The sequence below is a fragment of the Melanerpes formicivorus genome, unplaced genomic scaffold (assembly GCF_026170545.1).
Source record: "Melanerpes formicivorus ecotype bairdi unplaced genomic scaffold, bMelFor1.0.p_v2 SCAF_94, whole genome shotgun sequence".
In the NCBI taxonomy this organism is placed as follows: domain Eukaryota; kingdom Metazoa; phylum Chordata; class Aves; order Piciformes; family Picidae; genus Melanerpes; species Melanerpes formicivorus.
The window spans coordinates 1,693,840-1,708,836 of record NW_027142446.1 but is presented as its reverse complement, the minus strand read 5'-3'; the positions used below and the strand labels follow the sequence as shown (position 1 = coordinate 1,708,836).

At 46.0% G+C, this 14,997-nt stretch overlaps 1 protein-coding gene across 5 annotated transcripts in view; it reads left to right on the top strand.

Moving 5' to 3' along the window:
- Positions 1-411: 411 nt before the first annotated feature.
- Positions 412-14,997, top strand: part of RUNX1T1 (RUNX1 partner transcriptional co-repressor 1) — a 123,552-nt gene continuing 108,966 nt past the window's right edge. Inside the window, exon 1 of one of the 5 annotated variants that reach the window (XM_068165877.1) lies at positions 412-992. Coding sequence is in view for 1 of the 5 variants with exons in the window: in XM_068165879.1 (XP_068021980.1) it covers positions 965-992 (28 nt within the window). In the remaining 4 variants the exon portion in view is untranslated. Of the gene's footprint in view, positions 993-1,167; positions 1,361-2,482; positions 2,645-14,997 lie in introns of those variants that run through there. The other 4 variants (XM_068165879.1, XM_068165883.1, XM_068165878.1 and 1 more) reach the window with 4 other exon arrangements.

Genomic DNA, 14,997 nt, shown 5'->3' with positions numbered 1-14,997 from the left:
CAGCTAACAGAAGGGGATTAGAGAGTAGATCTGAGAGTGGCTTGATTTCTAGCACTGCTGTCTCTTCACACAGTGATGAGACACAGGCAGAGCAGCCAGGAGCTCTCCAGATGGCTAGAGAAAGTGTTTGTCTTGGGTTACTGCAGGGCAGTCTGGACTCTTAAAGCCGGGGAGGCATCATTAGGGAGCAAGTTAGATGTCCACCCAGTAAAAGCCAGCGAAAGAAAGAAAGAGTAGGCAGGCTGCCCGAGAGGGACCGCGCTCGCCTATTGTTAACATATACTTGACCCCCACTAACCCCCTCACGACACAGATGTCTCCTACCTCTATCACCTCCCACTGCTTTAAGCCCTCCCCCCCTGCACCTGGGTAGCGAGGCCGGGCCGGCTGCTGGCAGTATGCTGCCTGCCGCGCGCGCTGCCTGCTAGCGGGGGAGCCGGGCGCAGCGGCGCGGCCTCGTTCGGCTCGGCTCGGCACAGCACCGGCACGGCACCGGCGCGGCACGGCTTCGCCGGGGGCAGAGCTATGCGCTGGATGCCCGGAGACACGCAGAGACCCCGCCACTGACAGCGGCCGCTCCCTGCGCTCCACAGCACGGTTGTCTTGCGGCGGCAGCAACACGGAGAAGGACCTGGGCATTAACTATCTCGACTTGGAGACTTTGCTTTATTTTTGGTTCTTGTCCTTTCCCCTGGAACCAGTAGTCTCTCTTGAGCTGATCCTCCTTTAAAAAAAAAAAAAAAAAAAAAGGCGAGAGAGAGAGAGAGGAGGAGGGGGAAGAGCAGCTGGAGTTTCTCCTCAGCTCGTTTTGACTTTTGTGGACGTGGATCATCTGGACTGGGAAGGGAAGCCGCGCTGCGCTGCTCTCCCCCTTCCCACCCCCTCGCCCCTCCAGCAGCCTGGGCTGCCGGCTCTCCCCCGAGCAGGACGGGAACTTTTATTTGCAGCTTGCAGCCCGTGGCGAATGGTGGGAATCTCCGGTCCGTTGCAGTGTGAGTACGGGGCGCGGACAGGGCAGGGCGCGCTGGGGCGGGAGGAGATCGAGCCCCTTTTCCATTCCCCTTCCTTGTTTCCCGTAGGGCTCGCCTGGCTCCGAGGGGCTCCCGTGGCTTTAACCGAGCCCGACGGAGCGGGGCTGCCGGGCGAGGTTAGCTCTGCGTGCAGCTCTTGACCCGCTGTCCCCGCCTCGCAGATTCGCGCCCCGAATATTTCTCGAGAGCCCAGAAGCCAAATAACCTGGTGTTGCAGAAAACAACCCTCCCAAGCACGTATTTTTCATACCGTTGGGTTTCTGCCGGATTTAGGACTTGCCTGTTTTTTTCCTTCTTCCTCCCTCCTCCCCAGATCACAGCTAGCCAACGTGAGTCGGAGTGTCTGAAATATTTCTGGTGGGATTTTCGTTTTGTTTCATCGGATTATGATGTAGCATTGGCAACATCACTTCAGGCTGCTTTGCAAGAAATATTTCAGGCGGTGCACATCGTCTTGAGCTGCACCGCGATCGTGCAAGTACCTTGTTTCCTGAAAAGACTGGGAACGTTAGGAATTATATTTCCAAAACTGCCCTGCAGTGTAATTGTGTCAGCTCGCCAAGCTGAGCTGAGTGGTTTGATTCCATAAATTCATCATCGATAAGAGAGATTGGAAGGATGAAAACCACGCTCCCGGTCATTCGGACGAGCCGTTGACTTTTGGCTAGTTTCCTTTTGTTAGTGCCAAAGTTGAGAGATTGGGCTAAAATTTGGTTTAGGTTAGGGATGGACTTGCCACCCTAGCAGGAGCACTACTGACTCCATGACACGTTAATTTATGGAGGAGTTAATTTATAGAGCTGTTACTGTCCCCTGCTCTCCCAAATATTGATGAGAAACTGAAAGTAACTAAGGACGCAGCTCTCAAACTGCTCTTGCTGCAACCACGGCTAAAATGTGATTTCTCTCAGTTCACTGAGTTGAAGGGAAGGGAGGGCGAAGGTAAGAGGCGCTGGGGCAGCCTCCGCCGCCTGCCCCCGAATCGCAGCCAGAGCTCGGCGCCACAGGACCGCCCTGCCCGGCCGCAGCCCGGAGCTCCCCGCCACCGCCAGGGTGGGGAAGGGCCGCCTGGAAGCCCCTTGGGTTTCTTTGGTGGAGCAGCGGCGGGTCTCCGGATCTGCACGCAGCAGGCTCTGCCAGTCACCCCCTGGTACCTCAGCCCTGCCTTGCCCTGAGTCACAGCAAGGGCAGGAGCTGTCGCGCAGGCTCCTGGCAGTGCCGTCTTTGGAGCCGGCAGCTGCTGCCCGCAGGTCGCTCGGCGCGGCCCAGAGCGGCTCAGCCCGCGGCAGCCAGCCTGCCTTCCCTCCGCAGCTGCTCGCCTTCCCCCTGCCAAGCGCAGCGAGGCTGGACGCGTCTGTCTTGACGCTGCCGGAACGTCTCCAAGGTGCACTTGCACGGTGCGTTGTGCACAGCTGCGGGCTCGCCTTTGCAGGCAGAGCAGGACGCGGTGACGGGCATAGGCATGGCATAGCAGGGGCTGGGCAAAAAGAGGCATGGACCTCTCAAACGCAGGCAGCGGGAGCTGCCGTGCTGTCCGTGGGAACACTGCAAGTGCCAAACGTTTGGCTATAGGCATAGCCCTGACGGACTAGAAGGATGTCTTCTGAGTCTTGGTATGTACAGCCAGGCGTTTCCTCCAGCAAATATTCGTGTGCTTAATGTAACGCTGACCCCTTTAACTTTTAACATCGCTTCCCCTAATTAATCTGTTCAGGCCCCAGACTTAAATGGCTGTCCACAGCTGCTGCAAATTGATTTATCCCCTGATGGTGGTCCGAGTTGCTGACCAAAGCAGGATTTTTTTTTTTCCTCCCCCCTCCTCTTCCCCATTTTTGGTCTACTAATCTGTTTTGACTTACTTCCTACTTACAGTAATGCTTTGCATGCTTTTTGAAGGACTCGGAAAATATTTTCTTTTGACATGTAGCTAGAAACATAATTATTGTATTTGTAAACACAATATGTTAGGGCTAAGGGCGAATATAATTTATTTAATTATGCTCTTGTAGCCTTACATTTCCTTCTCCATTTCTGCATCCTGACAGATGCGATGGAAAGTTTAAATAAGCAACTTTGTTAACGGTAGTTTGAGGCGTGAAAGACATTTTTAGACTTGGATTCTATTGTCCAGGTTTTCTGTTCTGCTTTTCTGTTAACGGTTTAGTGAATTCGGATAGCCGAGAGGATTGAAACTGGTTTCTAGTGGTTATTAAAGCTGATGCTTGACCTTTCCATGAGAAGTCTGAAAACCTCATCCAGTTTGTTCTGGGCTGATTTCCTTAGGAAATCCAGTATGATCAGGGAATTTCCTTCAGCTCTGCTGAATGTTAAAAAAGTTAGTCTATCTTGTTTGTACACCCTGGTTTTAACATTAGGTGGTTCTGTGGCTCCTCGTCGGTAGGAAAAAACAGTAAAGATCTGACTATGGCTTATTCGTAATGGTACGAAAATATGTGAAAATAGGGATCTGGCTTTACAGGCTTTGTTAGGTGTGAGACTAGCTGTGGAGGATTTTAATTAGGTAGTTACACTTTATTTGATAATTGGCAACTTTTCTAACGTCAGTTTTATCCTATCTGGACCCTTAATATAACTGCCTGCACTTTCAATTTATGAGCCATTTTTCTTTGCTGTCATGGGAAGCTCAACCATGCAGCAGCACAAGAAAACCCCAGACCCCACCAATAACCCAACCCACCCTTAAATCTGTTGATGTCTCTGGCAAACTGGAGCCAGGCGGAGGCGTACAGGAGATGATGGCAGGACTTCTTCCTTCGGCCCCGCGTTTGCAGGAGGGTGAGCGGCTGGGTTGAACATGCTGTAGGAGACAAGAACCATTCTGTTTGTAATGGAATGCAGACAGCAGTGTTAGGTCACTGCTTCCTGGCAACTGCTGCACAAGTTGTTTTTCTTCAAAGGCTTTGAGCTTTTAAATAGTTTCCAAAATCTTTTTAAGTAAAACGTTGCCTTCTACCATTTTTGACCACCTTAATGTTAACTCGTTTCGTGCCCAAATAATGGACCAGTAAAACATCACACGGTGTCTCTCATCTGTATACGCTTAACACTCTGTATGCCTGTGTGCACATGGAGTTTTATACTGGAAGTATTGTTTATAGAATAATGGGGAGAAAAATAGCTCCACCTGGAGTGCTGGCCAGTGGCTAGTCGGTTCAGGACATTCTTCCCTGTCAAATCCTGTTTCTCCCTTCTCTGAAATGAACTTCAGACGACAGGCGTTGAATGCGAAGCTCACTTCACTGAGGTACTGTGCAGACTGCAAACTCCTCGTTGACAGACACTTTGGGTGAAACGGGCATCTGCTTTGGGGTTGATGGGAGAAAGGGCTTACTTACAATTGTCATTTTCATCTTTCAAATCCACTTGCCACAGTCCATTACCATTAAATCTTTAGCTAATTGAATAAGGATATTAGTATGTTGCTATTGCCAGAGCTTCAGATATTTTGGACTGGGGGGCTAGGGAGAAGAGCTTGGTTCTTTGTTCTGTAGAAATTTAAGTTGCATGCAGAGATCATGAAACCTTATCAGCTGAAATAAAACGTGACTTTTGTGTTGTGAAGGGGTTATTTCTCATGGCTTGGCTACAGAAATGTAAAAAGAAAATGATTAATGAATACATTAAGAAAACTTTGATCCCTGTAGTCAGTAGCAGACAGCTCTTTTTTTCATGCAGCCCTTAATAGAAATCTATAATATTTGTAAAAGTTCAAACTGACACTGAATTTAGCATAAGTAGTGAGAGTGTATTCTTAAAGCATTGGCTTCCAGATTACATTTTCTTCACCTTCTTTCACGTGAAGGACCTATATGAGTTAGTTTCAAAACTGAACTTTGAATGTAAAGGGTCTTGGTTTTCAACATAGATGTTCCTTTGTAAAGAACTGCTTTAAAATCATAGTGGCTGTGTTCTTATTTACTATAAACTTGATTACTATATGGTAGCATAAAGACATCAGGAAGTAGTATACTGTGTGGTTTTGTGGATAAAGAAGAATGCTCAGCAGATGTAAAATCAAAGTCCCTTTAAAAGGCTTTTTTGTTTTCCACCAAAAAATTATTTTCATCTGAAAGACATTGACTTCCATCTTCCTTTTTTTTCCTTTTTCCTGCCATTGATATGAAAGTTTCTAAATAGCATTTAGAGAACAGTGGACATTTTATTAAAGTAAACATTAGTTCAGTATAATGGAGGTAATTGTAAGTGATAAGAGCAGAGCAGGTTATCTCTGTGTTGTTTAAACAGAAGGAGCTATTTTGCACCATTTCCAGTAGCCATCTGTAGAGGAGAAGGGTTTGCACCTGTCTGTCCACACTAATTATAGATTAGGTCCAAAGAAATGAAATTCGAGTAGGCTTTCTCTTAATGAAATCCATAGTGATTTTATTGTAAATGTGTTTTGTGTACAGACAGTGATGGTCGGGCTGTGAGTAAAATAAATTGCTGTATGGCTGTCATGTACTTGCAGTTGTAAAGCAGGATCCTGCTACATTAACAAAGGTGCTGAATAAAAATGCAGCGCTCCATTTAAGTCCTAGGCTTCAGTGGTGGCTTTAGCTAGGCTTAGTCAAAAAGGTTCACTGTAAGCACGGTCTTTTAGGGGTATGTTTCAGGGTAAACATCTTGGTTACCATTGCTACTTTCATGTCAAGGTGGTTCCTTGGCTGAAATATTACTAGGTAGAAGTGGTTCCTTGTTAAATGTGTACACACGTAGGTGCAGGATGTGTCACAAGTAGTTTCTCTGGTTTAACACTATGTTGGTAAGGGGGAAAAAAAAAGAAAAGTGGAGAGAGTGCAAAATGCATTCTGCAGTAAAAGGTCACATGAATTTCTACCACATCTGTTTACAGTAATTATGAACATAATTAACATAAGAATTACAAGTGAAGTAATGACAAGCTGAGCGATGAGATATTATGCCATAATGGTCATATGTTGGAATTCTCACATTATAGCACACTAGAATTCACATATTCAATGCAAGAAAGAAAATGTTAGATTTTTATCTGTTTTAATGCTTCAAAACTTATCTGCCTGGGGCAGATGGACTTCACGCTTTATAGGAAGGTAACCCATTATTAAGAGAGAGTCAGTTGAAATTAAGATTTCTAGCCTGCAGCTTGGACTTTGAGACAGCTGTGCTTATGGAACGCCACTTCTGTTCCACATTTATACTCTGATTGTATTTATTTTATTAACACACATTGATTTATTTGAAAATCTTGAGTGTTTTTGCAGCAAACCATTTACATTAGGAAGAATCCTGGATTAGTTTTGCTTTAGAGAATTGTGATACGAGCAGTAAAGCTGCTGCTTGTGGGAATGGCCAACAGAGACACAAGACACATGGTGGTGGCTCTGCAAGATGAGAATCTGATGGATCATAAATTAGTTCACAAGATGATAAGTATGTATTTCAAGGGTAAAAAACCATCTGCAACAAAAAATATAAAGAGCAATGTCTCATTTGTACATAGTATTTTGAAGGAACATATGCAGCAGAGAGAGCTCTGTGGTGCCTTGCAGGTTGAATGAATTAAAGACACTTTTCTTTAGAAATGCATAGAACATACCATTAAGTTTAGGGTGGGGGGTGGGGGTGGGCTAAGGTTTCAAGTGAGTCGACTAACTTTTGTAATATGACCTGTCTGATTACCTCTAAATATGGTTGTCACACAACTGACAACTGTGAGGAAGTGGAGAGGGAGAAGTGGTTCTTCTTCAGGGTAAAAATACTGGCTGAGGAATGCATAGTAAATTTGACATGTGAAAATCAGCTTGCTTTAATAAAAAACCCCAAAGCCTTGGTTTTGTGCTTAAAAAAAAAAAAGCCAAATTGCTGTCTTGTTCTAAGGCTAAACATACAGAGTGGTTTCTGAAAAATAATAATAATAATAACAATAAATTACCTTGTGCTACGTCTCAGTGATACCCAGAGGTTTTCACATTATTGGATTAGTGGAGGATTTGTGACAGACCCCTTTTTATCTGACATTCATTGCGGTGACACGATTTTCACACACACACCCTGCCCCCATCTAGGTTCTGGTTTTCACTTTGTGTTATGTGTCAAATGCCCTTTATTTCTTTTCTTGTGGAAAAAACCTGCTATCTTGGACAAGTGATTTTGGAGGGAATTCTGAGCCAAACAATGCCTGTCTCATTGCAGCATGCTGTCATTGTCCTCATACTAGGTTTCCCGGTGCTCCTCTGCAGCTGTGCAATGGGAACGCTTCCTTAACAAATAAATGTTGATTCCTAAGGAGAGATATTTTAAAAACTTTAAACAGCTGAGAGCAGAGAGTTCACTTGGCAACCCGCTGCTGGTGTAGCCATTCTGCTGGCTGGCTGTGCTCATGGTAGGCAGGCTGGGCTGCTTTGCTGCCTCCCCTCCCTGTACCTCATGATAAGCTAGTCTCTATGATGAATCCCATCAAAACAAACCCTCTGTTTTCTCAAAAGCTGAACTGTTAAGTGTAGGCACCTAGTCTGGCTGATGTGTCAACCTGTAGTGAATGATGCCACTGCGTGTAACAGCAGCGTGTAGACTCGTCTGCCATTGGCAAGGCTGCGTGGGTTGGATTAGGTCAGGACTTGGCCTGACCTGGAGCTTGTACATCTCTTGACCATGCTGGACCAGGAAATTTCTGAGCCAGGAACTTTCTGGGCCAGGAGCCATCGTGTTCTGTGGGGGATGCAGGTATGGTCTGTGGAAGTGGAGGTGCGTTCAGGTGAGGGAACCCTGGAGAGCCAGCGCCGTGTTCCCCTGGGTCTCTGGAAGGGTCTTTGGCCCGGAGCCGTTTGGGAGCAACTTTCAGGGCCGGAGCCGGCGGAGACGTCTACCTGTTCAAGGCAGAAGCACAGAGCAGGGCACGCAGGGAGCCGCCGCCTTCTCACCCGGTGGGCGGCGCGGAGGTGGCGCCTCTCCTCATGCCGGGCGCGGCCTCCCCAGGGACCCCGGGCCCCGCCGCGCCGCCCCAGCCCCACTCCTTCACACCCACCGTGCATCCTCCGGCCTCCGTCTGGGCCGCGCTGATACCGTAATCGCCCCGATGCACACCGCCGGCCCGCTCCCCCGGCGCCGGCGGGGCCACGGAGGCGCGATGTGCCGTCCTTGCGCCGCAGATAAGCTGCGAGGCGTGTAAGGCGCACAAAGCCCGGGCCGCGCCGGCGCCTCCCTCCCTGCCTCCGCCGGAAGGTAATCTCCACCCGCGGTTCGGGGAGAGGCAGGCAGGCAGGAGGGGGGGCGCTCTTCGCCGCCCCGCGTCGCCCGGCTCCCTCGCCGCTGTACCAGTCGATAGGAGCAGGGAGAAGTGAAGATGTAACCTCTTATCTGCCCCACGTAGCGGGCGGGGGATTTACAGGCAGAGATTAGCTGGCAGGGAGAGGGGATCTGCCTTTTGTTGTGCGTGGGGCGGCCGCGGCCTGGGCGCTGCCTGCCCCCGCCCCCGGGCCGCGCCGGGGGGAGCAGGGAGGGGCTCGCCCGCCGGGCTCGCCGTGGGGACGGAGGAGGTGGCCGGAGAACAATAGGTTCCCGAGGGGACCCTGCTTCAAACGCAGTGGCGGGCGGAGGAGAGCGACTTGTCTGGGTGTTCCGCGGGACGGGAGGAAGAGGAGCAGAGGGGGCGGGAGAGCCGAGCGGAGTGGCGGCTGGGGCCAAGGTGAAGCACGGAATTCTTCTGGCTGAGCCGGGCTTGCCGCGGCGGTTCGCCTTCCCACAAGCCAGGCTTTCCCGTCTCGGGTGCTGACAGGAGCGGGCTGTCAGGTCCCGGCGTGCGGGCACCCCCGTGTCAGTGTCGGCGTGGTTTCAGTGGAGGCTCCTGGCTTCCAGCATCCCTGTGGAGGATGGCAGCGCTTTTAGGAAAAACGACCTCCCTCCACTTCCCACCCCCTTTTTCTTTTTAATTTCTTTTGGTTTGTTTTGGTTATGTGTTTGTGTGGGTTCTTTTTTTCTTTTGATGGTGATTTTTTTCCAGTCCTCACCGGCTGAGGACCCTGGATGGCTAGCACGCTCAGCGTGCGCCTGCACGCCGCTTTGGCAGAGGGCTTTACCAGCGAGCGCGTCGCGAAGCGGCGTTCAGCAGTCACCTTTAAAATATATTTAAAAGTTTGCAATATTTATATCGCAGTTTCAGGTTGTCAGGTGTTTGCGCAGATGGATATATAGATACGAGCTGGTAACTGAAAGCCTAATTAAAATTTGTTTAAAGCCAGGGGGGCATGTATTCTTGTTGACAGCGCCAGATCGATAGGGTAAGACAATAGAGCCCCATTATTTTACTTCCATTGACTGAACATATTGACATTTCAGGTTTGTGATTGCCTCAGTGAGCATGATGAAACACTGAAATTCACGAACCAACTGTCTGGAGTGGCACATGTATTACTGTATGTCATCTCTGCCTTCAGGTTACCTTATCACTGAAGCAGAATGGTAATGGATGGCAGCGTAGTACTTCAGAAGGGTTAGGGCTCTATCAGTTAAGAAGCTGACACATAGCGGGCTTCAGGAGTGTCTTTAATTACACCCAGAATTATGTACAAGGGAAGATGGTCCTTGTTACCTGCTGCTGTGCTTCAGAGTTTACGGGCTCAGAAGCTGACAGGATAACAAGGTACTTATGTTTCATATTTTATATACATGATACCGTAAACTTTTGCGGGAGCCCAAGGACCTCTGATTGTGCTGTTTGCATGCTTGTGATGTTTGCCAGTGGCAGCATCTCAGCCTGATCTTGGAGCCCAAGTTCCAAAGCACCTGCTAAACCTTCTCTCAGTCTGAAGACTGCAAAGAAAACAAATAACTTTAAATAAAAGCATTTTTAATCTCTCCCCCTTCAGCGTGCTCCATTGACAATGCTGAGAGAATTCAATGCAGTGAGGCTATATCAAAGTGGTACGTACACACACACACACACACACACACGTTCTTCCTTGGTATAAGCACTGTAGAAAGAAATATCCATACAATATGTGTGTCTGTGTATAATTGTATGTATGAATTTATATGATTGCATATAAATGTATAAATAAAGAAGACCCCTTGGCTGCAGAATGTACAATGTGTCTTCTTATTTCAAAGGCTTTCAGATCTTCTTTAAATCCTAGCTGATTGTAGAATGAAACTCATCAGGGTTAGGCAGAGATGGAGATTGAAATTAATTTAAGGCAGACAAAGAGCTAATATGAAAGAGCCACTGGTGATTTAACTAATTTTTAAAAGTAAGTGTAATGAAAATATAAAATGTGTTCTGAGTGTGCCATCCACTCAGCAATTGTTGCCATCAAATGGACTGCTGATGCCCTTTAAGATGGTAAAAAGAAAACTAGTCCTTTATACCATTTTCATGAAAATGGTTAGGTTTCTGTTTGATCAGCAGGTGCTGTTGAGATGAAAGCCATGTGTAAATTTTCAGAAGGCCAAAAGTGTCAATTCAGAAAGGGAAAGTGATAAGAGAAAATGCAATCAGTTTTCCTGTTTTCAATTTGTGCAGGATTTGAAGAGCTGTTTTGTTAAACTGCTACATCTGCTCCAATATGAATATTGAACTACTTCCACTAAAAATAACACCCTATAATTTGGAAGCCATTGCAATCTTTTGTTAATGCAAGTGGGTTATTTAAAAAAAAAAACAAAAAACCCACAACAAAAACCCCACAACAAAAACCTAAAACCCAACTATTCTGAAAAACCTCCTGCCTGATGTGCATTTTTGTTTATCGGCACTTTTATCTTCAGCAGATAAAACGGCATTATGCAATTAGGACCCTATCTGTTTGGGCTGTAAAAGTGGCACAGGGCAGCTGAATGTCACTGTGTTGGTAAATGGATTAAACTTGTACTTTCATTTTATTAATAAAGCATGATTGTAGCTTAAAATGAGGAGTGACTGCTTCCCCATTGCAACAGTACAGCTCTGCCTACTAGTAAGGACCTTGTGCAAAGCAGAGGATGTGCAGTGTGACACAACATTTGGCTCCTTTCATCCCTGCTGTACCTGCAGATCTCAAGTTTAGGCTCATCAAGGAGTTTTTAGTGAATGGGGCTTTTGGAGTAACTTTTTCTGTGGCAAATGGAAGGATTAAACCAGGCTTGCACATGTATATACAAAAATACTCTGTGCTGTGGGGCTGTTAAATCCGAGGGAGTTTTTCTGAACCTGGCAAGCACAGCATTGGTAGAGCATAAATATTCCATCAGAAACATCTCCAGAGAAAATAACAGTATTGCTTTTTAATTAAAAAATACCTAATGAAAAGGGAATGTGTTTGTTCAAATTTTATACATAAGGATGTAAATGAAGAATGGATAATTTGCTGTTGTATCTATAGAGCTTTGTGTGTACATAAGATGAGTAAACATGCAGGATAAAAGGAGGTTGTACTTATGTATCTCAACAGAGAGAATTACCTGATTTTAATACCAGAATGGATTTGAGCTCTTGGGTCCTGATCTAGTACTCAGGAACTGAGTTATTTTTTGGCATGGGAAAGGACCTTGCTGATGCTTCTGTTTGGTTTTGCAACTGGCTTTCTAAAGCTTTTGTCCCCCACTAAGGGGGATTTTCCTCCCAAAAGATCTACATATCAGAAATAATTAAAGTTCACTAAAGTGAAATTTAAATGCAGGAGGGATTTTGTGTGAGGTGCTTGCGTTTGGTAGGTTGAGTAGGAGTCTGTGGCACGTCAGCTTCCGAGTTTGTGTTTCTAAACATACCCGTATGCGCACGTGCGTGAATTGATGCTGACTGGCAGAGGGATGATTATTTATACAGATTTTATCCGAAAGTCTGCACTCCTGAAACATAACAAAAAGCCTCCCTCCCCAGAAAATTGTTTACATCCTGTGACAGTCACTAGATTCAAATCTTCTAAACATGAACGTTGTTTCCTTTCCTCAAAACCTTCTTTTCCCCAACAAAGCTAACCCTGTTAAACCTCACCTTCTGTGGGACGTATACATAGTTCTAGACATATGTAGGAGAAGTAAATATTACCAAACCCACGGCCGACGGGGGCAAAATGTCTGTAGCCTTAAATAGCTTGTGAGAGCTGCCAACAGCAGGAGCTGTGCTGGGGAGTCCTACCTCGCCTGACCCGGGGATGTGAGAGCCTTGAGGAGCCTCCTGTTAGTGCTTGATGCTTGCATGGCGCTTTCTGATCACAGATACTGCCAAGGAAATGCATAGTGGTAGCATGTTAGTGGAAATACTGTGATGCTGTCTACCTGGAGAGTTGTTAAACTGAGGGAGTTTCTGCTATGGCCATGGGATTTTATTCATTTATTTATTAATTATTTAATTTTATTTTGGGGGGGGGGGATGGTATTTTGCTGTTGCTGTTGAATACCTGCCATATTTAACTCCAGTGGTTGTGAATGGAAATCTGAATATGGACGGGGATTCTTTCCTGTTCCCTCTCATTTTCTGTAACACATTTTGGGATGCCTGGGAAGGAAGGGCGTCCAAGATACTGAAAGTGTTTCTGAATGCACATGGAGAGTTTAAAAGAAGCTCAGCAACTTGATTTTGTTCACATGTGGCTTTGGGGCATGTGCAGTATGGCGACCTGCCTTTTTTCCAGTCAGAGTTATTTATTGAAATTAGTTATAGTAAAAGTGCAGTCGATTTGTATAGCACTGCACAGCAATGCTATTCCTGAACCATCCCAGATTGCAACCTGCTGATACAGGATCTCCATGGGATAGTTCATGATCTTTTCCAGTCATTTCAACAAGGTGTTTGGTTCATTGCAGTGTCTCTGTCCGTCAAGACAGGTAGAGGATAGTGCTTGCAATAAAGTAAATATCCAAATTTCATGGAGGATAATAATGGATCCTTTGGGAAATTAGGTTGCAGTCTGGAAAGACAGAAGACTCCACCTAGTGGAGTGGAATTAATCTGCACAGAGTGGCAGATCATGAAATAGATACTATTTCTGAAAAGCTGTGTTGGTGCAGTGAGTAAAAACCAGGGATTTTGGTGAGTGTCTGGGGAAACAGTTGCATGACCATTACAAACTGTACAAGGCCGTAGTTACTTCTGTAGCTCTGGGAGGCTTCTGTGTGGCTGCCTTGTTGGATGTTAATGCACAATTTGCATAAGTAGTAGTCATTATCAGTAGCCATTTTCTGTTGTGGTTCCTTTTATTTGGAGACCTGCTGGCTGCATTTTTTGATGACTGATGATGACTATGCAGGTGCCCCTTTTGCTTGTAGCCCAGGTGTCATTTTAAATAGCTTGGGGGAAAAAAACACCACAATCCAGTCCCCAAAACTTCTTCTTCACCTTTCCCCAAAATTATTTGTTTTTCCAGATTACATTCTCTGTGTTTTGTTTCTTTCACTTCTGTAACATCTGTATCAAGATACTGGTTCTTCATGCTGTCAGGACAGGTTGGGTGGCATGTTGAGTGAATTTGTATGCCTTCTGGTAGTCCCAAGGTTTACCAATGTCTGTTACGAAGCATCAGATTATCTAGGGGTGTGTACTTGTGCTTTGCTTTCCTATTGGTTTGGGCATGTGTGTTACTGGGATGTAATACAATGCATTTTAAAGCTGGGATGTGAATGAACACCCAGCTTGAGCAGCAAAGATACTGTCCTGAAATCCTCTTGGAAAATTCACCCCAACTTTGAATCACACGTGTTAGACAAGTTCAGGAAGAGAGCTGCCCCAGAGCGGCTCAGGCTTTGACAGAGAGGATGAGACTATTGCCAGAAAACAAAATGATTAGGATGCAACAAAGGAGACAGAATGATGCTGCTGCAAAGGGTATTTGGGAAGAGTGCTCCAAAGGAGTGCTTTCAGTGGCATCCAGGTGGGGTTTGTTGCCAGAGCCATTAAAGCATAGTGGTGCCAGAGAAGCCTGCCAAGAAATTTAGGGATAATGGCACCTGTGGGTGTGCTTTCAATGGATGGCAGTGCCAGGCTGATTTTTTATTTTATTTTAATGGTGGCAGTGCTAAAAGTATTTAAGGCTAGTGTTATAGAAAGGGGTTTAATGATTGAAGTCACTGAGTTCTAGGAACCATTAAGCAAGAGCTGTTTCATGACTGTACTATTTATTATTTTTAAAGCTTGTTGGCAAACCACTTAATGCTGGAAAAGCATCCTGCAACCTGTGTTCAAGCTGCTGCAGAGACCATGGAGACCAAGGAGACCATGGTGCTGATCTGAGTAGCCTAGCTTAGTTTCTGAATGTTCTGTGTTTTTTGTGCATCATGATAAATTAATGCAACTCCATGGGTCACCACTGAATGAAAGTACAGCAGCTCAGGTCTTCCGTGGTATTCACGTGCCCATTTCTTATTGAAAATGATGTTTCTCTTGTCTAAACACCAGTATGAGGATCTGGATCTTGAGGCTTTCTGTGCGCCTATCTCACTTCTGTGATCCTAGCTGTACTTGGTTGGATCGATTCTGAGACTTGGATCCCGATGCAGCTCTAATGACATTACCTCATGTAAGGTTTAAGTGAGCTAGCTCAGGTCTGAACATGGACGAAGTCATTCTCTTTTAGTTGTAAATGACAGACTTACCTGGCAAGACTTCCATATTAAGGAGAGACAAAGTCTATTCCTTCTGTTAGCAATACTCTCAGAGCTTTCTATTGAGTCCATAGGGCTAGGATTCTCAACTTCTGTATCCCAAGAGCTGTGTTAAACTTGTGTTTAAGCCAGCTGCCAGCTCCAAAATTTTCCAGGGAAATGTACAGCTCTAGTAAATAACAGCTACAGTAAAGAGTGAATCAATGCAAGATTTCCCTTTTACATTTTGAGATTTGCTTGTCCCATCCACTTCACGTGGACAGATTTTGATGTTAACTTTTTCTTCTGTTCTCTTTCTTCCCCCCCCCCCCCCCCCTTTTCTCCTTTCCCCCTTTCCCCATTCCTCCTTTCCTCCTTTCCTCCTTTCTGTCTTCCTCTCTTTCTCTTTCCGTCT